At 42.8% G+C, this 27,156-nt stretch overlaps 1 protein-coding gene across 1 annotated transcript in view; it reads right to left on the bottom strand.

Moving 5' to 3' along the window:
- The window catches only part of LOC144490016 (putative cation-transporting ATPase 13A4), an 89,612-nt gene that overhangs the window by 50,520 nt on the left and 11,936 nt on the right, over positions 1 to 27,156 (bottom strand). Inside the window, exons 2-11 of the mRNA XM_078207846.1 lie at positions 16,286 to 16,459; positions 11,108 to 11,254; positions 10,696 to 10,766; positions 10,526 to 10,606; positions 5,935 to 6,004; positions 5,712 to 5,846; positions 5,048 to 5,120; positions 3,750 to 3,881; positions 2,543 to 2,710; positions 1,577 to 1,734 (exon numbers count right to left, since the gene is read on the bottom strand). Coding sequence (XP_078063972.1) covers positions 1,577 to 1,734; positions 2,543 to 2,710; positions 3,750 to 3,881; positions 5,048 to 5,120; positions 5,712 to 5,846; positions 5,935 to 6,004; positions 10,526 to 10,606; positions 10,696 to 10,766; positions 11,108 to 11,254; positions 16,286 to 16,459 — 1,209 coding nt within the window. The remainder of the gene's footprint in view (positions 1 to 1,576; positions 1,735 to 2,542; positions 2,711 to 3,749; positions 3,882 to 5,047; positions 5,121 to 5,711; positions 5,847 to 5,934; positions 6,005 to 10,525; positions 10,607 to 10,695; positions 10,767 to 11,107; positions 11,255 to 16,285; positions 16,460 to 27,156) is intronic.

Here is a 27,156-nt window from a genome sequence, read left to right as displayed (position 1 = left end):
TCGTGGACCATGATGGCCGCCCCCATGAATCGCACATGGGCGAGGGCGCCAAACGCAGCGACTCCTGGTGGTCTTCCTCCTCCTCCGTCAGCCACGATGGCGCCGTCCTGGGTTCGCACGTGGTCGGACCTCGTGGGTACTGCAACGCCGAAGGAGATTGTCTCCGTTCTGGAGGGTTACAAGCTGCACTGCCGTTTTTAGACTTTGACCTGCAGACTTTGCCGTAGTGGCCTTTTTTACCGCACTGGCTGCAGATAGCCGTTCTTGCCGGACACTACTGCCGTGGATGCTTGGCCCCACCACAAAAATAGCATCGCTGGCCACCTGGAGCTGCCGCCGTCGTCGGATCGATCTGGGAGCGCGGGTTAGCGGGGCGAGGAGGGAGCTGAGCTTGCTCCTGCCACGTTGACTGCACGTGGTCCTCGGGGTACAGCGCCAAGCTCTTCGACGCCGCTTCCAGCATCCCAGCCATCTCCATTGCTTGGGTCAAGTCGAGGTTCCCCTTTTCCAGCAATTTAAGCCTGATGTACGAGGACCCTACCCCTGCTACGAACGCGTCTCGGGCGAGGTCGTACATATATTGTTCGGCTGATACGTCTTTACAATCGCAACCCCTGGCAAGCTGCAGGAGCTCATTGGCGTAGTCCTCCATGGTTTCGCCCGACTGCCGATATCGTGTAGCGAGGAGGTAACGAGCGTGTATCTCGTTGGGTGGCTTCGTGTATCGTTTCTTCAGGAGCTCGACGGCCCTCGGGTAAGTGGGAGCCGCACGAATGGCGAGATAAATCGTGTCGCTTACCCTTGCGTGGAGGACCTGGAGTTTATCACTGTCTGTAGTGATAGCTACAGAGGCTGCCAGGTAGTCCTCGAAACACTTCCACCAATGGTCGAATGTGTTAGCGGCACCGACCGCACGGGGGTCCAGTGCCAGACGATCTGGTTTTAAGATCTGTTCCATACTCTTTTTTTGTACAGCTGAGAGTTTTCTGTTACACAATAAAATTGATGCGCGACAATTAAGTACGTGGAACCAAGGCTTCGATATTGAAGGCTTTTATTGTGTAACAATGGAACTACTAACACGAATACACCAGTTCAGACTGAAGGGGTCCTGCCGGAGCAGAGGGTCTTATACCTCGCCACCGGAGGCGGGACCCCACTGGAATGTGCCATGATAACACTTATAATAGGTAAACACCCTAACCCAACAACATTGTACAACCCCCACAGTAACAACACCCTAGCCCAACAGTAACATAATAACAACCCCCAGTGGTGAACCAACGATGGTTCACCACACCACCACCTTCCCAAGGGTAATTAGGAATGGGCAACAATGCTGGTCTAACCAATGACTTTACCCACCATGAAAGGATTTTTAAAAATGGAATTTGGAATAAGGAACAGTGAGTATGAGTCGAGATTTATAGTTGGAAAAGACCACAGGTAAGAAAAACTAAGGTTGTAATCTGAAAGCAAGGAAGGGAACTTGTAAATCAATCCAGGAAAAGAATCGATATAACGTCAATTTTGTTATTTCTGGTGCATTGGTGTACAGTAACTGTTGTTAACTTACCCCATTTAGCACAAGGATACAGACTGAATAGATCATTCCAATTGTTGCAATAACTGTCAGGCAAACCAGAAATCGAAAGGCATCTTGGTACAGTTTGAAGTCCATTGGCTTTGGGAACATAATGGATCTCACCAACTCCCCTTTGGTCGTAGTAAAACCTGAAGTGAGATGATTTAATTGGTAATAAAGATGAGAAACTATTAATGAAGTTATCAGTTATTGAGTTGTTCTCAATAGCAACATGATTGTGAAGGATGAAACAAACCTTTTCTATTCTGAGATGCACAAATTGCCATTGGTTTGAGGGACTGATAGTTCCATCATTACTAAAGTATTAGTAATTACACACTGCAAACTATTTTAACTTCCTATTAATGGGGTTTTTTACTTAATGGGTGAAGAAGCAATGCTCTTCCAGAGCTTGACAATGTTAATACTATTAGGACATAAATAAATCCAATCCCAATGATTTTCTAACTATATTTCCTTCTCTCCATTGAAGAAGAATCAATGCTTTTGCCTATAGTCTTCCTACCCAGTATTGTAGCTGAACCTATTGTTGAAATTTGAGGGACTAAAGCTTTACATCTCAATAACACAACACATTGCTGTGGCATCAATAACCTAGTGTCTAATCTCAAAAACACAAGTTGACATATCGAGTTAGATCTCCATGTATACCACTCAGGCACTAGCACCACTTTGGAGTGCAGGACAGAAAATTAGGCAGATAAGATTGTACGCAAGGAGCAAACCCCAATCAATTTTCCTTCTATTGATTCTTTTATGCATTCTGCCTAGGTGATGAGTAATGCATAGATTAAAGATGATTAATGCACTCAAGGTGAAGACAAAACATTTACCCCTGCTGAAATGAAGTGCAGCAGGTGGAGAAGTTTGTATTCTGCAACATTTATATGGAAATATTTACACCCCAAATAATTAATATTTTTATCTGTAAGATACCTGTTCGATAGACAACAGCTTTCACTTCACCCTGGCCTGTTGCCTTTGACTGAATCACTTGGGTCCCACAGAAAAGGATGTGGTGCTTGTAATCTCCAGTCGAGCTCTTCCAAAAGTTAGAGATAGCTACGCTTGGCAATGGCGTCTTTGTTACAGGAATACTTTCACCTTATAGTAGGACCAAGTAATAGGTAAATCAACAAAGTTATAATCAGTCAACAGTAATTAATTACTGTATTCTGAAATTCATAATAAAGCAGTAAAAATATGTGGAGATTTTCTATGCTTGACACTAACCAAGAGTCAAGTTTGCTGGATTTTCCAATTCATTATCAATGGGGGGCAAAGTCCTGAAATTATTTTTGCCAACAGGCAAGAGCTCACCACAGTCTGGTGGTGGTGGGCAGTGGGTGGTGATGGGTAGTGGGTGGTGGTGGGTTATAAGAGGAAGGAAAGTATTATGTTCCATTAGTCCTTAAAGCTTACAGAGTAAGTGGCCACAATACGTAAAAGTGACCCTTCACCCCTAGATTTCACCTACATGTGATTCTAGGCTACATTATATGGTTGACTGCTATGGCCCCTCCCCCCCAAGGGAAACTAGTGATGGCCAATTAATGCTCACTTGCTAGTGTCACGCACATCTCAGTAACAAAAAGAATGAAAGTTCTTGAATGAGAGAAAGAAAGTTAAAGCTATATTGAACCAAATCCATTCAAACATCAATGTGATAAGTTCGAGGCTCCTGCCAACTAACTAAGCCGATTGGTAAGTTCTGTCACCCATCTTATGCGTGTGTTGATGACCTCCTTCCTCAAATATCATTCTTCTAATTTCTCTTTTCGCGAGGGGGAACATAAGCAATAAGAGTAAGTTAAGCATACAGCCCTTCGAGACTGACCCATCATTCAATGCAATCATGTTGCTCTTTTTGCCTCAACTCCACTTTCCTCATCATTCCTATCTATCTTTAACATCTATCTATCATTCAGAAAAAAATGTCTGACTTACAGAGAAAGGAATTTGACCCAAACAGGTAGTTTCTCCACTGCTTCAATTTTTCTATCCTTGAGAAACTTTAATGTCCCCTTGCTCTTGAGGGGGCCACTAGCAAACGTAGAAGTGACAATCAAGTTTATTTAACTTTCCAATTTTCAGAGAACAAGTAGGATAAGCTTGCACACAAGGGAAGAAGAGAGATTCTTACCCGTAAGCATGCTCTCATTGACAATGCAGTCCCCATGGATCAGTACAGCGTCGCAGGACAATATTCGCTTATTTCCCGTAACTAAAAAAACATCACCAGGTGCCAGCTCACTCGATGGAACTTCCTCATACGCTGTAAATATAAGCAACAACATGTAAACTATTCAATCCACTTCGGCTTTTCGACCCTGTTAACTTCCAAGGTGAGCAGGGGAGAAAGCAAGTCATAACGTGGATATTGTGGTACTAAATCTGATAGCATGAACCTGCAAGAGGAAAGAAAAGCTTATCTTTGGTAAGACGATCCATACTTTTGAGGTCATGAGAGGGGGTAAGATAGCATGGGAAAACATGCAGTGAATTGATTTCAACACACTGGGGATGCAAAGAGGAGAGCGAGTGTGTAGGATGGTCTATTTGTAGCTTAGAAGAAAATCATGTTGAGAGCACCAATGTCTAAAGTAGTGTCAATAAAAATGGCAAGAAATAATACAATGGACTGACAGGAGTTGAAGGTGGGAGGCTTTTTAATGAAAGGAGCCAATATGGAGGAGATGCTAGCTGTCTCACTTAGAGTATAATAAAAAATGTTATCTATTGATTCTCACTGTCTGACAATTGTATGAAAGAAAACACTATTGAAGTACCTATTGTGCAAAAATTATCATTTTTTTCCGGTTTAACAAAATAAAAATGTTTCTCCAGGTTTCCATCCATACCTTTGAGAGTAAAAAGGGGTTCTATGGCTGGAAATGTTTGGGAAATCCTGCCTTACTGCACTGTAATGGTAAAATGAACTGAATTCCTGGGTCACAAGAGTAGTAGACAGGGACACAGCACTGCTCTCTCTCTCTCTTGGAAAATAGGTACAAACCTAATCTGATAAATGAAAGTCTTCAGTCTCCTCGATCAGCTGCAAGATTGTATTGGTTCAAAGTGAAATGAATTCAGTCAGTCTCATCCAATTACTTGGTATTAGCTTGCAGGACATTTCTGCCCATACATTAGTGCTAAATTGAGAAGGATCCAGGAAAAATCAGAATGGTGCATTGCAAGAACCCGTAAAAATCAGCTCTTTGGAAGCTATTATTAGGTACATTGCTGGACAAAAAATTGACACACACAAGAGAAGTGTATTGGAAGGAATAATATTTCAATGAATAAGAACATATGAGTAAGGAAGGAGTACCAAGGAATGGGTGATGAATTGTGAAGCAAAAGCAAATGAAACTGAACCATTATTTGAATATAGCTTGAGCCATGAAATAGGAGACAGTCAGAGCATTGAAAATAGCTCACCTCCATCCTTTCTGCAAACAGTGACCATCATGTTATTGTGAGATTCCACAAGTCTGTGCAACTTCATAGATTGCTGGAAACAGTAAAGTAAGAACTTACTCTGCCTATTCTATTACCATTTCCAAGTTAATGAAATCCTTGCATTTCATTAGTCAGATCTCAGAAGGTGCAATGAAGGTTTACAGAAACACAGAATCAGAATCACAGAATACCACAGTGCAGAAGAGGCCCTTTGGCCCATCGAGCATGAAAGGCCCTGACCTGCCCACCTTATGGCCCATAGCCTTGAATGTTATGGTGTGCCAAGTACTCATCCAGGTGCTTTTTAAAGGATGTGAGGCATCACGCCTCCACCACCCTCCCAGGTAGCGCATTCCAGACCATCACCACCCTCTGGGTAAAATGGTTTTTCCTTAAATCACCCCTAAATCTCCCAACCCTCATTTTTAACTTGTGTCCCCTCGTAACTGACCCTTCAACTGAGGGTTTAAGTCTGATTAAATATGCATCTTCTTAACAAAGCTCAAACAAAAGGTTTAACAGTTCACGCGTGGTTGGCATCAGTAAACAGGCGGGTGAATTGATCACTGCACCAGCATTGTAAAATACAAATTAGGATAGCACCAGGTAGAGCTTTAAATATTATCTCTGCTTAAAAACTCACCTGACGCACATCATACACGGAAAAGGCAATGGAAATGAGTGACATTATTATGAGTACGACTGAATATTCTGTATAGTCCTCAGAAAGCCACAGACACACACTAAAGATTTGAAATGTATAAAATGGATTTAAAACCTATGACAAAAGACAAAAGAAAGCTGAAAAGTTATCTGTTTACAATTAATTTGGAAGAAATAATTAGAAAACACAGAATAAAATGTACCTCTTTGCAAAGTAGCTTCCAAATGGGAACAATTTGGATTTCAATTGTATTAGGTCCAAATATTAATCTCCTGCATTTAAACATTATAGGGTTATTAAAAAGAGGACCTAATTTCCATTTCATTGCTATTTAAATATCATGCAATAATGATGTTAGAAATGTACATAAATGACCACATTGCTAGGTCTTCTTTGTCTCTGAAGCCAAGGGTAATAAATACAAACATATTTGACATAATTTAGGCAATATTCAAAACTAAGATAAACACTTAGGTAATCATCAATTGAATAAAATGTAACTTTCGTCCTCTTCTGTCCAATAAAAGTTGAATAAATAAAAGCCCAATTTATTTAACATCTGTTGCAAGAGAAACAGGGGTCATGTTTCAGATTCATGACCTTTTGTCAGAGTCTACTAAAGTTAGAAATGTGACAGTTGTTAAGCGAGCACAGGGACAGGGGGAGAGGAATGAACAAAAGGGAAAGCCTGCGATATAATGGAAGGCAGGGATGATTACATGACAAATAGATAATGGTGCAAGGGAAAAGGCTGGTAATGGGAGAAGTAAGGAAACAAAAAATGAGTCGAGAGGAGGTGTAAATGACAAAAGCAGAACCATTACCGGCTTTGAAAAAACAGAAATAGTGGTTATGATCTGAAATATCTTTTGGCTTTGCCAGATCTGATGAAAGGTCATCAACCTGAAAAATTGAGATTAATTTTAACCCAGAGTTAAAAAGTAGCAATTGTTACTGGATTGGTGATCCAGAGACATGAGTTCAAATCCCACCACAGCGGCTGGAGAATTTAAATTCAGTTAATTAATTAAATCTGGGATTAAAAATATAATATCAATATTGGTGCACATGAAATCACTGGATTATTGTAAAACAAACCCATCTGGTTCACTAATGTTACTTTGGGAAGGAAACCTGCTGTATTTATCTGGTCTAGTTGACTTGTGATTCCTGACCCTAATGATGTGTTGGCTCTTAACCGCCCTCGGACATGGCCTAGATTATTAGGAATGGCTGGTAAATATTGGCGATCACAGTAAGAAGTTTAACAACACCAGGTTAAAGTCCAACAGGTTTATTTGGTAGCAAAAGCCACACAAGCTTTCGGAGCTGCAAGCCCCTTCTTCAGGTGAGTGGGAATTCTGTTCACAAACAGAGCATATAAAGACACAAACTCAATTTACATGAATAATGGTTGGAATGCGAATACTTACAACTAATCAAGTCTTTAAGAAACAAAACAACATGAGTGGAGAGAGCATCAAGACAGGCTAAAAAGATGTGTATTGTCTCCAGACAAGACAGCCAGTGAAACTCTGTGGGAGTTACAAATAGTGGGACATGAACCCAATATCCCGGTTGAGGCCGTCCTCGTGTGTGCGGAACTTGGCTATCAGTTTCTGCTCAGCGACTCTGCGCCGTTGTGTGTCGCGAAGGCCGCCTTGGAGAACGCTTACCCGAATATCAGAGGCCGAATGCCCGTGACCGCTGAAGTGCTCCCCAACAGGAAGAGAACAGTCTTGCCTGGTGATTGTCGAGCTCGACAATCACCAGGCAAGACTGTTCTCTTCCTGTTGGGGAGCACTTCAGCGGTCACGGGCATTCGGCCTTTGATATTCGGGTAAGCGTTCTCCAAGGCGGCCTTCGCGACACACGATGGCGCAGAGTCGCTGAGCAGAAACTGATAGCCAAGTTCCGCACACACGAGGACGGCCTCAACCGGGATATTGGGTTCATGTCCCACTATTTGTAACCCCCACAGAGTTTCACTGGCTGTCTTGTCTGGAGACAATACACATCTTTTTAGCCTGTCTTGATGCTCTCTCCACTCATGTTGTTTTGTTTCTTAAAGACTTGATTAGTTGTAAGTATTCGCATTCCAACCATTATTCATGTAAATTGAGTTTGTGTCTTTATATGCTCTGTTTGTGAACAGAATTCCCACTCACCTGAAGAAGGGGCTTGCAGCTCCGAAAGCTTGTGTGGCTTTTGCTACCAAATAAACCTGTTGGACTTTAACTTGGTGTTGTTAAACTTCTTACTGTGTTTACCCCAGTCCAACACCGGCATCTCCACATCACAAATATTGGCGATGCCAGCAAGATCCACTTGAACTTTTTTTTTAAAGGCTAGGTTGGATCAGGTGGAAAGTTAAAATGTAACAAATTTCAAACGCAAACCTAATCTGTCTACTTCTAGTTTTAACCAAGGCTACATGCCTCATATTTCATCTGTATTCCAGCTTTAATGTTGGCTTGCCAATGTTTTCCTGGTCTTCAGGGAAACTAGTCACTGAAGGGAGGTGAGGACTGTACAAAAGAACAGGAAAGTACCTATCCAGCAATGCTTGTGGGCCAGGAGGAACAGAAGTGCAAGTCCCCACCCATCAAACCACTCTGTTACCATCCCTTGTGATCCGTGCCCCCAATCACTCCCCACCCTGATACCCTTCTGATGTCTTTCACTATCTGTGATTTCCTTCCTAGCTACTCAGTCACCCACTCCCATCTCCCCAGCCCTTCTGAAGTCCTCTCTATAACTGCAAAAGTACCTATGTATTACCAGTGCACCACATTTTTTTTAATACAGTATACCTCAGCATTATGTTTGCAATTTTTGTCTTCTATTTGAATCCCCCCAACCTCCACCCCCAGCCTCCCTCCCCCAGGAATCCTCACCCATGTAATCCCTCATCCTCGGTGCATCCATCGGCGCAGACTCAATGGGTTAAAAGACCTCCTCTGTACTGTATGACACTATGACTATCCCACAACTAATCCCTCATAGATTCTGCAGTCCTACCTGCCTGACAGCCAGACAACCTATCGATAATGCAGGTTGTGGCCAGGAAATGAATTCCAGGTCTGATAATTAGGTATTTGTGTTAAATTCAACAGGACTAGAAGCAAACCTGCTGCCAGGATTCCTGTGTGCTAAACTTCATCGTGAGCAACATCCAACTCTGTTTCTCTCTCCACAGATTCTGCCTGACATGTTGAGTATTTCCAGCATTTTCTGTTTTTATTTAGATTTCCAGAATCCGTAATATTTTGCTAAAATCAAATCAAACTGTCCGTGGGGGTTGGATAACACAGTAGGCGAAAGTGTTGGTTCCAGCATGAAAAACCGGTCAATGGTGCCGGTGTGTTTTTGGGTCAAATCTTATGGTTTATGAGGATTAATATTTATTCCCGTGGGTTTCACAATGCTCCAGCGGCGCTTTTCCTCTGATTCGTCCACCGCGTAATGACATAACTGCAAGCACTGGGGAGTTCCATATGAACGACTCCCCGCCACTTGTTCCACAATGACTGCAGGGGATGGTAGCCAAGTGGTCAGCACTGTGCTTTTCAAAGGGAGCCCTCCAGAAACTGGATGGAGTGGAGCTGAGGCCGGAAACCCTATACCCCTGCTCCAGGAGACGGCCTTCCAGCAAAGTCTGGGGTGCAGTGGCAGTCCTGGTCAGTGCAAGCGCACTACAGAAGAGGACTGGGCAGCAGTTTTGGAAGAAGATGAATGATCTTCTTTGCTCAGCCAGGGTAGGTGAACCACCCCCAGTCCCCCATTGGACCCCTTGGACACCCCTCGCACCCCCAACCCTTTCTCTCACTCAGCCACCTTGGTCTATTCCAACATCAGGCACTAGGTCCCCACTTCCCTCCCACAATCACCATGTTCCACCAGTAGCTGCTATGCCCCTCACACTCCAGCTCCCACCCAAGCCCCACCCTCGCCATATGTCATCACCATTTTAAATGTCAACACTACCACCCAAACTCTCCCTATCTGTGATATTGCAGGACAAACTCAACCACAACAGAGCACTGCCGTCTGGAGTCATACCCATGTTGCAGACCCTCATGTGTTTTGAGGAGAGGGCCCTTGAGCTGGCTTGGATGGAGGAAGACCGCTGCTGGTGAAGTGGGGGCAGCAAAGAAACTTGAAAATCCTCAACAGAAATGCTGTTATTCCTCAAGTCTCAAATGAGTAAATACTGTTCCCTCCATGTCCCATGTAATGCACAGTGGCATAGAGATTAGCCCTGCTGCCTCACGGCACCAGGGACCTAGGTTGGATTCCCGGCTTGGGTCACTGTCTGTGTGGAGTTTGCACATTCTCCCTGTGTCTGCACGGGTTTCCTCCGGGTGCTCCAGTTTCCTCCCATAAAGATGTGCGGGTTAGGTGCATTGGCCATGTTAAATTGCCACTTAGTGTCCCGGGATGTGTAGGTTAGAAAGATTAGCAGGGTAAATATTTGGGGTTACAGGGATAGGGCCTGGCTGGCATTGTTATCCAAGGGGCCAAATGGCCTCCTTCTGCACTGCAGGGTTTTTATGGTTACAATGTGCCTTCTCTTGCAGGGCAACCACCAGAACAGAGAAGAGTTTTTTCTAGGAAGTCCTTGATTTTAAAAAGGAAAATTACTGTTCCCGTTTACGGCAAAAATCAATATTTACGAGCTTTAAGCAAAGTTAGTTGGCCATAAAATCAAACAATAGAACGGTTTCTCTCTGTCTCATACACACATTAACAGAATGCATTATCAAGCCAAATTATTATTTTTTACTAACTACCTGATAGCTTCTTCTGTGGTTGTTAATCCAGAGCCAAATTTATAACGGATATCAGCACAGGAGTGACTGTCTTCCAGTACTCTGAATAAAGCAATGAGTTAAAGAATACATTTGAAGAAGCTTAAAATTACCTTAATTCCAGAAAGACAGATGGATTTGCAAAAACTTACTCAGCTCGAACAAACTGCTTTTCACGAAGGTCCCAGATGTACCTGATCTTTTGAATTTCAATGTACCGTACCTATAGGGATGAGCCAAGAGAATAAATATATTTTGAAAAATAAAATGTAACATATAAGCAGGGCTGTAACAAATAACAAATGTTCCTGTGGGTTTCCTTCGGGTGCTCCGGTTTCCTCCCACAGTCTGAAAGACGTGCTGGTTAGGTGCATTGACCCGAACAGGTGCCGGAGTGTAGGGGAATTTCACAGTGACTTCATTGCAGTGTTAATGTAAGCCTTACTTGTGACTAATAAACTTTTTATCTCTGTTTTAATTAAATTAAGAGCTTCAAACATGTTACTGCGCATATAGTTTTAAATGCTAAAATGCACAAGAGCAGAACTTAAAGGTTCCTCTTACTTTTAAATCAGGTTCCATGATGATTCTGTGTAGTAATGATGTCTCATCAGAGAAAAGTGAATGTTGTAGTTCACCTCTTGCTGGTTTCCTGAGTAAAGATAAGTGAATCCACATTATCTTCTTCTTAGTCCAGATTTTAAATTCATCCTGAACAGAAAGGAAGGAAAAACATATTTACCGAATGTGTGCGCTCATTTTGTAAACATCTAATAGTGAATTCAAATTTCACCAATGGAGCTGGAAGCAAATTGCTAATGGGCTGGATTTTATGCTCCATCACCAGCGGGGTTTGAAGCCATGGGGCACATTCTTCCTGCTGCCCACATGCCTGCTCCGACCTGAAAAAATAGGTGGTTTGAGGTGGGGTGGCGGGGGGGGTGGGCGGGGGGGGGAGGTGGCATTGAATGGCCCTGCCTACCTTTGGGCCGACTGAGACCCTTATGATCACTTAAGGGCTTCATCCTAACACTTCCGGTATTTTACATCTGGGCTATGTCCTTTTGGGGCCCCCTGGCCCACCAGAGAAACCGCCCCCCCCCCCCCCCCGCCCCCCCAACCCAGGACATTTCCACCCCCACCCAACCTTCTTAACCCTCCCACCCCAGTCTCTTGAACCTGGCCCCCCACATCCCCCACTCAACCTCTTGCCTTCATTTATCTACCTTGCTACAACATCTAACCTTAGACTTACTTGTCAGTCTGGGTTCCTAAGCACGAGGAACTGCTTGTCCCAGCAATGGCTACTGCTGCCCTGCTGGGACTACATAGCTGCCAACAAATTGGTTTGGCCAGCAGCTCTCTACGGCAGGTCTTCTGAGAAAAGGACAAGGTCTCGACTTAAAAGCAATCAACGCTTTTAAGAGCTTGATATTCTTTAAAGCCTCCACCAAGGTCACTTAGGGATAACAAAATATCTTGTGAGAGTCCAGCAATCAGTCTGGTGGTCAGGCATTAGAAGAATTGCTCCATAGAAGAAACTATTTCTAATTGTTTACATGTGCAGTAAACAGCCAAGAGCAAAAAGGATCGCTATCACCTTCTATTTTTCTATCAAGGCTGTGGGAGCACCTGGGAATGGAGTTATTTGATTTTAAATGGAAAACATTCCTTACTTTCATTGATTACTACTCAAGGTGGATTGGAGTAAACAGATTGCATGGTATCATGGTGGAAACAGTCATTCTATCACTGAAGAGGATTAATGCAACACATGGGATTCTGGATATTGTCGTGTCAGACAGTGGACCACAATTTGCCAATGCGTTATTCCAAAATTTTGCAAAAGCGTTTCATTCACGTAGCCAGTTCATCTTGCTATCCTCAGACTGGCGGAGAGGCTGAGAGAGTTATACCCACCGTTAAAGTGTCGCTGAAGAAGAATGAAGACATTAATGTAACTCTTTTGAGTTACCAAACCGCACAACTACAAAATGGTTTAGCATCATCTCAGTTATTGATGGGAAGGAGATCAAGAACATAGCCTCCACCTCTGACACAGAAACTTAAACTCCATATCACCATGGATGACCATGAGAGGATAAAACAGCATGAGGGAGAACAGAAAAACAAATAGGCTCATAACTTTGAACACAGGCGCACAGTATTTGAATTACCAGTGCTGAAACCGGGGAGAGTGTATGGGTCTGAGACCTACAGAAAGAAGGCACAATCATTGAGAGAACGCCACAACCAAGATCATACAGGGTTGGGACAAACCAAGGTGCCATAAGGAGAAACAGCAGTGCCTTCATATCTTTGGAAAAAAGCCAATAGAAACTTGGCTTACTACTCAGATCCCGAAGAGGGAGAAGAAATAAGGCAAATTATTACAGCCACACATGAAGCTATCACTCACACTAACAGGAGGGAGAATATGGAATATCTTCAACTTCAGAAAGAGATCAGGGAGATTAGCCAAGGCATCTCAGAAAGTAACCCTGAGAGGTTTGAGACTTTTGGAGGAGATGGAGGAGAATGTAAATATGATAGGAATAAACATTTGGGGAAGATGTAGAGTAAAAAGTTATCAAAAGCACACGATGCTGATGTCATGATGATTTAACATCACATGATGGAGCAACAGGGGTCTGGAGGGAAAAGAAGTTCCAATCTTATACAGAGTTCCAATATGTACATCATAGCTGTAAATAAAGAGTAATGGTTGAAACTAATTACAGTCTCAAGCAGCTTACGTTGGGAGAATAGAAAAGCCTCAAATAACCCTTTCTAGATTGCAAATACATGATAAAACAATCTCCAATATCTTGTTATCATTTTTATGATGTGTGCAAATGGTATGTGAAGATATTGTGCGTTTTTTTTAATGTTTCAGGAAAATGTTTTAAAGTTCAGCTTTTTCTATAAGTAGTCAATATGTCTGGTAAACGTACAGCTGAGACACTAGGGAAAGCAGAATAATTGCTCACTTCAACCTTGCAAGTGGTTATGTTAAGTTGAGTTAATGGACTTTTGTTTACTTAAGTTTGGCTGGGATTTCAGAGTAGCGTGATTGATAAGGTTATGTGATGTTATGGTTTATGTGCAGTCTTGGATCTGTAGGAAAAAGAAACAAGCTTTTGTAGAAAAGGAGTTGGAGTTTGGCTGTTCTGGTTGAAGTTAGGGGAATTTGCAGGCTTCTGAAAGCTTTACATCTCTCTGAAAACTCCAAGGCTGTCTACACTCATTATGGCAAGTATTTTTTGATTGCTAACTATATTTAAAGCAGGTTTTAAGTCTTTTAGAAGAATGTTGCTTATCTGGAACTAAAATAGTGATAAATTAGAAATTAGAGTTGTTTCTTTTCCAGTTAAAGATTGTTCAATTGATAAGAGTTAAGCTACTACATTTTGTTAGATTTATACTTAAACTGTGTTATGAATAAAGCTTGTTTGATAAAAAGATACCTAATTTGTCAGTGGAATTACTCCTGGAAGGAAACATCCTTTCCCCACATTTATAACAAAATTGAAAAACTGTTTCGCTAGTATGGCTTCACAATATACCTTGGGGTTCTGGTCTGGGACCCTAATCCTTTAAAGGAAGAGCACAGGTGGAAACCTCAGATAATTGGAATAAATGCCAAATACAAAATAATTTCTGTTGCATTTCTGCTGCTCTTTCTCCAAGTAGCAATGAGAAAGTGAAGAACTCCCAAAGAAATCGTACCCCAGCGTTTCTATCCTCTTCAGCAGAGTTGTTGTTCTTTCCATTTGCACATGTTTCTTTTCACTAATGCTTGGTGAATCAATTAATAAAGATCCCTCCAACTTATGTCACATGTGGTGCCAATTTCTATTGAGTACCTGGAAGGACAAGAGATACTGACAATGCATCTTCTGAAGGATTCTCCTCCTCAGTTGATGTGGCTATAATACCCAAGTCAAGTAACAAACTTAGAAAAAGGGAAGAGGACAAAGGTTAGCATATTGCATGGCGATAGAAAGTAGAGAGAGAAAAAGGAAGGAAAAATTCCCAAAGTGCGTCTGATTTTCAAGCCGGCCAACTTCAATGTGGCTTCAATGCTCTTCTCAGTGATGTTGATAGCAGCCTCTTCCTCCTGCTCTGGTAGTCTATTTCCTGTTGCACATTAGGTTCTCCTATAAGTGTCACTATTTTCCTGTTAAAATGTTTTAACGACGTATGAGGCAGATCAGGAAGAAGCAGCAAGCAAGGCCAAGAGGGAAAAGTAATTGTGAGAGCAGTGACAACCTCTGAAGGTTTGGGTATAAGCAGAAAAAATGCGCAGTGAAATGTTCCATGTTGCCATGAGGAGGTCTATGTCAAATGGGAAGGATTGATAGCACTGGGGTTAAAGTAGGGGTCCTAAAGTTGACCATTCAGGGAACGTGAAAGAGTTGAAGGGCACCTATCCAAGTTCTCCTAATCAAATCATTATTTTTTTCCTCTGTATTGCAGCCGGATCCTGGGGACAATGCTGTTGGTATTGACATTTTCTGAAACTTCCCTCCAGGCCTGTTACCCATTACTGAAGGGAAGACGAGAAGATGATTTCTGTCCTGCTGATCAATTGAGCAATCAGTATTTCTGCCATTACCTCAGAGAATTTTGGGGCCCAGTTAGAATTCAATTTTTGCCTTCTGCTACACAATCAACCTGGTAACTGACTCCCACAATGAAGCACACCTCTCCTTTGAGATGTTGCTTTAAGGCTAAAAATAACATCTGGCCCTCCTAATCAGTGAACTGTCCAAAGGGACTGTGCTACATGATGGCAAGCCTGGAAATTAATTACAATTCGGCTACAAGATGAAAATTGCAAGGACACCAAACCAGTTTCTTCAGGCACATAACCTTCCCCCAGCCACCTGATTTAGACACCACTCAAAACTCAGCCCAAAGACAGCAAACTTCCAAAAAAATGAGAATCACGGGAAATAGTAAGTGAAACAATAATGAGTTAACCTGGGGTGACTGTCACCTATCGACACTATACTGGAATTAAACCCCCATATGCTTCCTATAAAATGCCTAATTTGTGCACATCTGTATTGTTGGCTGGAATTCTCCGACCTCGCTTGCACTGGGATTTGGCTAAGTGCCAAATTATCCGTGCAGTGGCAAGTGCGAGATGGGAGAATTTCGGTCTTTGTCTGTGAAGAGTCCAATGTGCCCCACACCTTGTGGTACTTCAAATCCCTATGGAACAATAGTTGCCTTTGTTACTGTTGGTGGTCAGGGCTGAAGTGCATGCTTGTCTTTCTATCGAGTATCACCTCCTTGATGTAGTAGTTTATGGTTAACCAACTGATGTTTCATGCATCTTCAGAGAATGCCTGAAATAAGCTAGTAGGATATAATTTCAAGCCTGTTATTACATAGAACATGGAACAATACAGCCCTTTGGTCCCCAATGTAGTGCTGAACATGGCGCCAAATTAAACTAATCCCTTCTGCCTCCCTCAGTTCGATAGCTCATCCCTTACCTTTCCTGATACAGTGACCACTGGTTTGGTGGAAACATTCCTGCCTCTTAAGTTTGTAGGGTTTTGGGCATCATGCCAAACAGCCACAGCTAGCAGAATACTGATAACCAGCTCTAATGTCCAGTGGGGATACTTGCATCCAATGGGTGCAAGTGCCTTCCTCTCAACCCATTGTAAAGTGTAGGAGGGTCTCTGCAACCCCAACTATTTTATTACAGGAAAGGCTAAGACTTACCGTTGTTCTAAGCAGGACAATGTCAGCTTCTTGCAGAGTGCATTGAATACATTTAGCCCAGACATTCCACTCGGGTCGCCAGTAAAACAGAAGCAGCAGAAATCCACACGTTAGGACAGATCCTATGACAAACAGGACACTGCGGCAGCGACTGGACTTATAACCAAATATGTCCTATACAGAACAGAAATCGTAATAGTCCATCAGTACTTATTATTAATGAAGAAACTGTGCATCAGATGGCATTATAACGTAAGTTTCAGTGCAGACTAATGGCTCACCTGTAGCAAGTTGGATATCTTGCAGATTTATAATGATAGGACCATTAAAACATATAAGGTGGAATATGTGATTCTGCCACTGAAATGAAACTGTATTAAAGCTTGGTTGTCCTTCAAATTTAGTTACTAGAAATAAATAGAAGCCTGATGTCAACTAGAATTTGCATTGTATCCCTGAGGGAGGATTACAAATTGTTAGGTGCTGAGAAGTATACGTTTCCAAATCAAATTGTCATGAACAAATTCCACAGGTGACCACAAGTTAAAGCAATTTTCTAAAAATCTCAACCTCCATATCATGATATAAAAGACAAGCCATAAGCAACGGCCATTGATATGTGGTTTCTCAGAAGAGTGGAAGGAATTGCAAGATCCCCCCAAAATATCCCAGAAATCCTTGTAATAAATACAGAATTTGACTTATATTCATTGTAAGCCAGTGAAGCTACTAATAAAAACAAAATATTGAGGATAGTTTTAAAGGTTGAGGTTAAAGGACAAGAAGAGCTCATTTACATCAGTATAAGAAAGCTTCAGGGTTAAAAATAGCCGTTTGCTGGCTAAATTAAAGAGCTACCCATTATTCCAGAGATTTTGAATTATGAAGCATACAAACTGTAAATTTTACCTCTTGGTGAAATGCAGGAACTGAATATTGAAATTTAAGAGCCAAGATTAAAAAGCCAAGATAGGGGTGACCCGGCAGCACAGTGGTTAGCACTGCCTCACAGCGCCAGGGATCTGGGTTCAATTCTGGCCTTGGGTAACTGTCTGTGGGGAGTTTGCATGTCCTCCTCGTGTCTGCGTGGGTTTCCTCCGGGTGCTCCAGTTTCCTCCCACAGTCCAAAGATGTGCCGGTTAGGTGGATTGGCTATGCTAAATTGGCCCTTAGTGTCAGGGGGATTAGAAGGGTAAATACGTGGGGTTACAGGGATCAGGCTTGGGTGGGATTGTTGATTAGTGCAGGCTCGATGGGCCGAATGGCCTCCTTCTGCACTGTATGTATTCTATGATTAAACTCCATGCCAGATTCGAGGAGTGTGAGCAGGGTACTTGTCAGATTCTAACTGCTGTGCCTCATTCGAATTAGCACCGTGCAATTGCTTGACAGTTTAAGATGGAAAGTGGCAGTTGGTCAGTATCGGAGGATGAAAATCAGATGATGCTCCTCCAGATCCCCAGATAGGAAAGAGTTTTCATTATAAATACATTAGTGGAACACCCTGACAGTATTACCTGATTCAAAAATTCACTGGGACCAGTTCTGGGGGAAGATGGAATGTGTACAGGCCAGACAGAGTTTGCAGAAAGAAGAAGCATTTTGCATTGGGGTTGGTGGTATAAATAAAATCTGGCCGAGGGCCTGTCGTCATTTTCAGGCTCTTCCCTCAGCAAGTTACCAGTCTGTTTCAGGCCCCACAGCAAGAGGAAGTCCTTCCTCAGAGGCCAGTCGCTCTCCAGTACCCAGAGTGCTGCTGGGAGCAGTGGGTACTACCAGTAATGTAGTGAGGTCTGAAAGATGGGGTGCTGTACTGGAACCTGGACAAGGCTTCAACTAAAGGCCTCATCACTGACAGTTTGGGAGGCCCCAACAAAGTTGGGAGGGTTGTGGGGGGTGGGGGGGGGGGGGGAGGTTGCAGTCTAGGATAATCAGGCTAAGAGAGGAGGGGAATGGAGGGGACACCTTATATGGCTTCCATTAGCACCTGGGAGCCACGAAGGAGGCACCTACCTTGCCCACCAGTAGCCTGCACAGTGAAAAATGCCAGGCTGAATGTTTGGCACGAGCTTCTCCCACCACTGGGAAAATTGTGGCCAGTGCAGGGGCAGGCGGTTGCATGGCAGACACAGTAACCATGGCATTTTATGGCCTCCCTACCTGACCACCCCCTCACACCCCAACTTCCCCACCTGGAGGATTGGGTGGCGTAAAATCAAGCTCAAGATTAGGAAATCAATTGTGATAGGGGACTCGACAGTTAGGGAAATAGGTAAGTGTTCCTGAGGCTGAATCCAGTATAGTATGTTGTATCCCAGATGCCTGGGTCAAGGATGTCATTAAGCACCGGTAGAGCAAATTCTGGGAGTGTGGGGGTGGTGGGGGCGGTGGTTCTACATCTACAGAAAAACATAGGTGGAAAGAGGGATGAGCTCCTGCAACAAGAGGTTTGGGTGAAAAGAAAAAACGAATACATTCGGACATATGAAATGGGAGCAACAATAGGCCATTGGGCCTTTTAAGCATGCGCTGCCATTAATTAAGATCATGGCTGATGTAATATCTTGTAAAGACAAATGATCACCAAGAGATTAACAAATGGACGGTTTATTAAGGTAAGTAACTGTGGAAGCTTGGTCCCTTTAATGGCAATCCTACCTGGGCCATGTGACTGGGCTGGAACCAATGGAGTGCGAGCACGTGAACCTGAGCTGATCGGGAGTGAGGGTGTGCATCCCCAGGCCTGCAGTTGGAGTCAAGATGTTGTTAGGAGAAGACCTATCTAGTTGTGCTTGCTAAACCCTTTCTTTTATATAGTTCTTCCCAATCACTAAATCCTTTAGTTTGTTATTTGCCACATCGAACTGTCTCAAGTTACGACAGTAACTACATACATAGAATGTTATGAAGGCTACCATAATCCACAACTCCAGACTCATAACTGGCAAGGAAAACCCATCAGCTACAGTATTTGTACGCTCCAGCCCAATTGGCTGAACAGGTTACATGACCCTCCAGGAACTTGCCCCTTAAAAGTGGCACGCTGCCACAGCTGATCTGTTTGTGTGTTTCTAATTCCACACTTCTATTTACCCCCGATCTGATTCCCTTGCCTAACAAAAACCTTTCTATCTCTGTCTTAAAAATGTTCACTGAACCCACCTCTGACGCAGACAGTTCCAAAGTCGCACAACGCTCAGAGAGAGAAAATTTCTTCTCATCTCTGTCCTAAAAGGGTGATCCCTAATTTTAAAGTAAGCAGGACATCAGAGGTAGTAATCTCTGGAATAGATGGATACAGTGTGGTGAACCATCGTTGGTTCCCACCAGGTAGTACTGAGCCAGGGTCTGGCCAGTACTATGAGTCTGTATATATGTTACTGTTGGGGTTAGGGTTGGGCTGTTCTACATGTTACTGTTGGGGTTAGGGTTGGGCTGTTCTACCTGTAATATAGTTATTATGGTACATCCCAGTCGGGCTCCGCCTCCTGGGAGAGGTATAAAGGTCACTGCTCTGTCTGGGACCCTTTAGTCTGGGATCGTGTACTATATATGGTAGCTCTATTGTAGTAGTCAATAAAAGCCTTTATTTCCTCGAGCATCTCTAGCCTCGTGAGTTATATCGCGCATCATACAGCAAGTTAAAGTGTGGCTGCAGAGATGATGTGGAAGGGAGAACTTTGGATTCCTGGAATATTGGGACCAGTTCTGGGACAGATGGGACTTGCACAAGCCAGTCAGATTGCACCTGAACAGATTCAGGAACAATGTCCTTGTGAGGTGATTTGCTAGTGCTATTGGGGTAGACTTAAACTAATTTACCAGGAATGTGAGAACTAGGAAGTCGTGTTACAGGGGAAAAAGGTAAGGGGTGGAATTTTACAAAACAAATTCTAAGTGCCAAATGAATGAAAAAACAGGAGAGAATTGGAGTGGTTTTTTGGGTTGATTGCAAGTAGCAACTAAAAAACACAACAGTCAATAGGTTAGACGTTTCAGAGGATGTTGATTTTTGGGTGCTTGTAGGTGAACCTCGGGTGTCTGCTTTCTCGTATTGACTGCAATCTCTGGTGTTTATGGTTTAGTTTGGATTTCAGCCGTGGTTGTCTTCACCAGAGTCGACGTAGTGCTTGGTGGTTGACTTGGTGTTGAAGTATTTTCAAATGAGGTACTGTCCTCCCCACTTGTTTTGAAGTATTCTAGGGTTCTTGTGTATGTCCAGGTCTTCACTTGACACAGCTAGTTGCTGATTCTGTCTCTGACAAACTGCTTCCGGTTGTCAAAAGTTGGTCTGCATGTCTTCTCCACACTACATCATCCTGAGTTTGTATGATGTAGGAGACTGGTCCTGTCTGTGCTAAGACATGGCAGGTATCCAGTTCTCACTGGCAGTATAGTTCCTTGCCAATACTGCTTGACCTTCATGAAAAACAGTATTTAGCCCGGTTCTCATTTGTATAACCTGACCTTGCTGTTTCTTTTCAACAATTTCTCTTGTCTTGGGCGGCTTAAGCAAATCAAACGCTGTGCAAAACTGACATTTTATCATGGGCAATTCTCGAGAACTTTGGGTTGTTGAATGTGTAGTATTCTTATACGTCATCAAGAACTGACCCAATCAGTTAGACAATGAATCGTGCTCCCGAGTTACTTTCAATGAATGTTTCATTATTTGAACAAACCACTTTGTCAGCCCATTTGTGGCAGGATGATAAGGAGCAGATCGGATGTGTTGAATCCAGTTCTCCTTTAAATTGTGAATTTTTGCAAAATGAACTGTGGCTTATTGTCACACACAAGTTGTTCAGGATAGTCGAATCTTCCAAAAGTCTCAACCAATCTTTCTACAGTTCTCTCCAACGACATAGTCATCATAATTGCAACTTCAAGCCATTTTGAGTGTGAGCTGACCACAATGAGAAACATAGACCCTTAGAATGGTTCGGCATAATCTCTATGAACACTTTGCCATGGCCCTTCTGATCATTCCCATGGGTGTAATGGCACTAGTGGCGGCAGGTTCAGAACTTTTGCACAAGACAAACACATTCCTGCCTTCTCCTCAATTTCGGTATCAAGTCCTGGCTACCAAAAATAGCTTCTGGCTATCTCCTTCATCTTTACTGTACCACGGTGACCTTCATGTCGTTGGCTTAGTACATGTTTCCTTAATAATGATGGTATAATGACTCTTATTCCCCAGAGGAGACAACCAGCTGTACAGATAGTTTGAGCTTTCGGATGACATATAGCTTAAACTCCGGGTTTGCTCCCACTGTCTTGCCAGAAAGTAACATGTCCATAACTTCTGACAGTACTGGGTCATTTCTGGTTTCCTTCTCAACTTGTTCTGGAGTTATCGGAGTGTTATCTACTTGCTTGAAGTAGAAAATGTTTCCACTCAAACTGTTTATTGATGATGTATTGGATAAATGTAATCAGGAGGTTGATTGGCCATGCTAAAATTGCCCCTCAGTGTCCTGAGATGCGTAGGTTAGAGGGATTAGCAGGTAAATATGTAGGGATATGGGGGTAGGGCCTGGGTGGGATTGTGGTCGGTGCAGACTCGATGGGCCGAATGGTCTCTTTCTGCACTGTAGGGTTTCTAGAATTCTAGTCCATCAGTGTTCCCATGGAGATTTGATTGACGATATTTTATCATGTATGTGTGTGCTGGCAACAGCAATGCCTATCTCTACATTTGGCTCACTGCCAGAGATGGAATCCTAGTATGAGGCCCAAATATCATTGTCAGTAGTCGATGATCCGTTAATAAAGTAAATTCCCTTCCATACAGATATTTGTAGAAACGTTGGATTCTGAAAATGATTGAGAGCTTCTTTCTACATCTGTGCATAGTTCATTTCTACTTTATTCAAGGATCTTGATGCAAAAGCTTTCGGATTCTCTTCACCATTGGATATTATATGAGACACCACTATCCCCACCCCAGATGGTGATGTGTCACATCCCAATGGCAAAAGTAAATTCAGATCAAAGTGTGTCAGGACTTCTGACTTTGGTAATACCTCTTGGCTTATATGAAGACTTTCTCACATTGATCCACCCATTTCCATCTCCTGTTTTGACACAATAAGTTGTGTAAAAGCTTAAGGATAGTCGCTAGATTAGGGGAAAACCTTCCATAATAAGCACAAAAATGAACAAAGCTGATTGATGTTTTGAGGTGCTGGTGATGAAGGATGAGAACTTCCTCCTCATCCCACACTCTCTGCTGATTCACAAGCTGCAGAAGGTGTAAGCACAGCACCCTTTACATTCCCCACACCCCATCCTTCTCCTTGTGCCTTTAGCCTTTCAGATATGCAAGACAGTGATGATGAAACCTCGCTCACAGCCACCAGTTCAGGCACTGAAACTGTGCGGAACTTAGAGGTAGGAACAGAGACAAGACACCAATCACGGGTAACCTGAAATCAGAGCAAGGGAAAAGGCTAGCGCATGAGTTCTGCTGTAGAGGACTCAGGTGCACACTTTAATGGGACAACCTACAGATCAAGACTGATGGGTTTGAACAGCAGAATTCCTGGAGCAGGAAGTATCTGCTTGCCAAGCTACGGCACTTCCATGTCCATTCATCCACTGTACATTTTTTGAACCAGTGAACCCTAAAGTGACATCTTCATTATGTATCCTTGGCTGAGAGCCTAGAATTCCATCAGTCTGTTGAAACAACTGAGCCCTGGAGAAAACACCACTTGATTGACAATTCCGGCTCTCTGGAATTTTCTGTCAAATGCACAATATCTATTTATACAAGATTAAGAGGTTTCAAGTGCTTGCTGTTTCTGCTATTGATACTTTAAAGGATCTGGATGATTGACACTTTTATTGGCTTATAGTAAAAAAGTTAAGTAAATGGAAAGTGATGAATGACTGTTTTATTGAAGTTTCGTTTTTACTGCCACTGTAAAGTTCATTGCTTCTATACAGTATGGAGAACCTGAGTGGGCATGGAAGAGCCGTAGCTCGGACTAAAGGGCATGAAGGGTTATGGGGGTACGTGGAGAGGCATGTGGATAGCACATGGGGAGCATGATGGTGTTGTGAGGGGTGTGACTGGTGTGTGCTGCAGGACCTTCGTATTTTTGTTTTAACTGGGACAAAGTCCACAACATACTTTGGCACCCGACAGTCCCTGTGGCCGCCTCGGAGTTGTTTCCCCAGACTGAATGCAGCCTGCACCCATCCTCCCTCCCCTCCCAGCAGTGAAGATCATGCCTCCAGTGCCACTTAATCCCGAGGTGTAGGTAGGAATTTTACCAGCTCCTGCTGCTCATCTCAAGTGTGACAATTCAGGCATTATACCTATCAGGGAAAGATAACCAGGCTGAATCTCTTTTTCTTGAAAATACAAGATTCAGTTGCGACCTATAAAGGTTTTCAAAATGATGAAAGGCTTTGATACAGTAGACTAAAGAATGAATGTTTTCACTCATGGGAAGAACAAATCAAGAGGTTAACAGTATGAGATAATTGCCAAGAAATCATATAGAAATTCAGATCGCCCTTCGTAACCAAGAGTAGTGAGGATATGAACTAATAACGCAGGAGTACATCCTTTTTGGTCTGTAAAGGGACCAAAGTGTATGAAAATCAAGCAGGTGATTGAAATTGAGGTCAAGGATCACCCATGATCTTATTAAATAGTCTTGCAAGCACAAAGGGGTGCGTGGCCTACTGCTCCTATTTCTTATCCCACTTCCTCCTCATCCCACACTCTCTGCTGATTCACAAGCTGCAGAAGGTGGAAGCACAGTACCCTTTACATTCCCCACACTCCATCCTTCCCCTTGTGCCTTTAGCCTTTCAGATACACAAGACAGTGATGATGAAACCTCACTGTCATTTGCTCTCATGCTCGCAGTTTCAGGCACTGAAATTGTGCGGAACTTAGAGGTAGGAACAGAGACAAGACACCAATCATGGGTAACCTGAAATCAGAGCAAGGGAAAAGGTTAGCGCGTGAATCCTGCTGCAGAAGACTCAGGTGCGCCCTTTAATGGAACAACCCACAAAACAAGACTGATGGGTATGAACAACAGAATTCCTGGAGCATTAGGAAGCCCTTCTATTCAATGTCATAGAAAGAGGAGACCAAGTTCAACTTGATACAGGGTTCAACAAAGCCTGGAGCCCATTCTTTCCAGCATGGAAGTTGTGGCCAGCTCCATCAGAACTCTTGTGGACACAAGCATGATACACTGTCTGATGGCCAATGTCTCAGCTTCCCCCATTGCAGCGCAATCAGCTTCCAGCAGAACTCTGTGTGTTGGGGTGGACTCAAACTGCTACCATATAAGGTCCGCTTACTACCTCGTATGCTTAGATTGTAATCCATAGTCATGAGGGCAATAATGTGCAAAGGGCTTTGCAGACATTCACGGTAGTCCAGCAGTCTCTCCTCAATAGATGAGCTTCTCAAAAGCAATTAGGGATGGTTAATAAATGGGATGTCCAGATCCCATGAATGAATAAGTAAAAAGACTTAGGCTGGAATTTTACCACCCCACCCGCCACAGAATTGAAACGGGTGGGGGTGGACAATGGAAATGTCCATTGACCTCATGTGGGATTTTACAGTTTTGTGATGAGTGAGGCCATAAAATCCCACCCTTAGATTGCTGAGATGACGCCCCAGGGGTGTGGAAGTGGCTCTATGGATCATGGTACTACGCTCACTCAGGAATGCAGCATTCATTCTCTCACACCTGCCAGCCTGCTGGCCTAGACTGCTGCCATTCATGTCAATGAGCTGGAGTTTCTAAGGACAACATTACTGAAGCCCAGGTATTGAACACATTTGCAATATTGTGCTTCAGGTAGGAGAATTGCTTCCTGCACGTGCTAAGCAGATATTGGCACTTAAGAGCCCTTCTGCCCCTTTGATACCTCTTCTAGCAGCTTGCCCTGCTCTGTGTGGCCTCTCTACATTCTCCAAATCATGCTGTATTCCGAGAGTAATGGCTACCAACAGAGTCAACCTGGGATCTACCTGGTTTAAGTGGTATCCTTGAAGTCATCAAATACTCCTTGAAAACCTGCCAGACCTTTGCAATTTTAAAGAACTGTGGAAAGCAACAAACAATTGTCAAATCAAAGCAACAGCCAGAAGAAATCAAACATCAACTAACCTTTAAACAATTGATGACAGCCACAGTCTTATTATTTGTCCCACCAGCTGATGGTTGGGCCGAGTGGGTAAGATGGCGCCCGATTTCTCACCTCTCGCGATCTTACAGGCACCGGACATTGGCGAGATCAGCCTTGTGCCCATCTTACATTATTTTTTTCACAGAGTGAGGTAAGATTCGATTTTTTTACTCGTCCAAAAAAAAGCACAATTCCCAACCGTTTTCACGCTCATTCGGCCTTTTTTTTGGTAAGATCGCCCCACATTTCTTTAAATAGTACTTGCAGAGGTCTTTTCCACTGCTAAGTATGTGTTCATCTGTATGAGATTAAGTGAGGGTGTTAGCTGGAGCATTGAACATCAGAATGTAACCCTGATGTCAATTCAGCTTTGTATGATTGACGTCACAATCTAGCTACTCTGCAAGCCTCTAGCGACCATTCACTGTAGGAGCACTAATGTCCTCAACAGTATGGTATTCAAGGCAGCTTGCCCCAAAGTCTGTGAGTGATCACAGACCTCCGTTAGATCCCCCAATTAGTACCTAGAGCACCCAACTGATCCCAATTTCACATTGAACAAGGTAAGAAAATTCTCACCAAACATGTTTAATTTCAGGTCTCAATTAAGCAGAGAACTTTATTTAAACACATTTTATTAAGTTTGCTCAAATTTGTTCCATTTGGTCATTTAAAACCAATTCTAATATTTAGTAAGACATCATTGTTCCCACATTTTGCACAGAAATCAAGTTGTAATCTGAAAAACTGGCTCCTTCTTTACATTCTTTGATATAAATGAAGCCAAAACATTCCATGCTGTAAATTCCATACTTAATTAAGGAATTGATGGGGTCATATTTTCATGAAAGGCAAGTCTATTCTTCCAGGAGTAGATTTCCTTAAAATGGGGCAGCTTTCTGTTTAAAATGATGAATGTTATATCGCATCCGATGGACTAGCTGAATAAAAATACTCCTACGTCTGACATGCACTGGTTATTTACGCACCAAAAGAAAAATACTTCAATTGTAATTGTGTCATATTGCGAAAGAAACAATTGCTGCATCATTTAGTTAGCAAAATTACTAAAAATCAGATACAATTTGAAAAAGACATTTAAAAATTACCTGATTTGATTTATTATTGTCACATGTATTAGTATACAGTGAAAAGTATTGTTTCTTGTGCAGCATACGACAAAGCATACCGTTCATAGAGAAGGAAACGAGAGAGTGCAGAATGTAGTGTTACAGTCATAGCTAGGGTATAGAGAAAGATCAACTTAATGCAAGGTAGGTCCATCCAAAATTCTGATGGCAGCAGGGAAGAAGCTGTCCTTGAGTCAGTTGGTACGTGACCTCAGACTTTTGTATCTGTTCATTTACAATGTTATTTTTCTCATTTTGAGGATATTTATGTTTCTGTCATTTCGACTTTCTGATTGTTCACATGACAATATCACCTATTTATTCTTCATGGAAATTTATATTAAAGGAAACAGGTTAGTATTCATTTAAAAACTCTCAGAAACATCCCAATGTGCTTCACCGACAAGTTGCTTTGAATTGTAGTACAGTAATTTCTTACCTAAAGTTATAGTTGCATTCCTGAAATGCAATTTTTAAGTGACACAGTTTTAAGTGAAACTTGCGTTCCCATAGGAATCCAAGTTAAAGCTGGAATTAGGTTCCTTCGGACCTTCTTGCCCAGAAGTA

This window comes from Mustelus asterias, chromosome 3 (assembly GCF_964213995.1).
Source record: "Mustelus asterias chromosome 3, sMusAst1.hap1.1, whole genome shotgun sequence".
In the NCBI taxonomy this organism is placed as follows: Eukaryota; Metazoa; Chordata; class Chondrichthyes; order Carcharhiniformes; family Triakidae; genus Mustelus; species Mustelus asterias.
The sequence above is the reverse complement of the archived record's forward strand: the minus strand, read 5'-3'. Positions and strand labels throughout refer to the sequence as shown.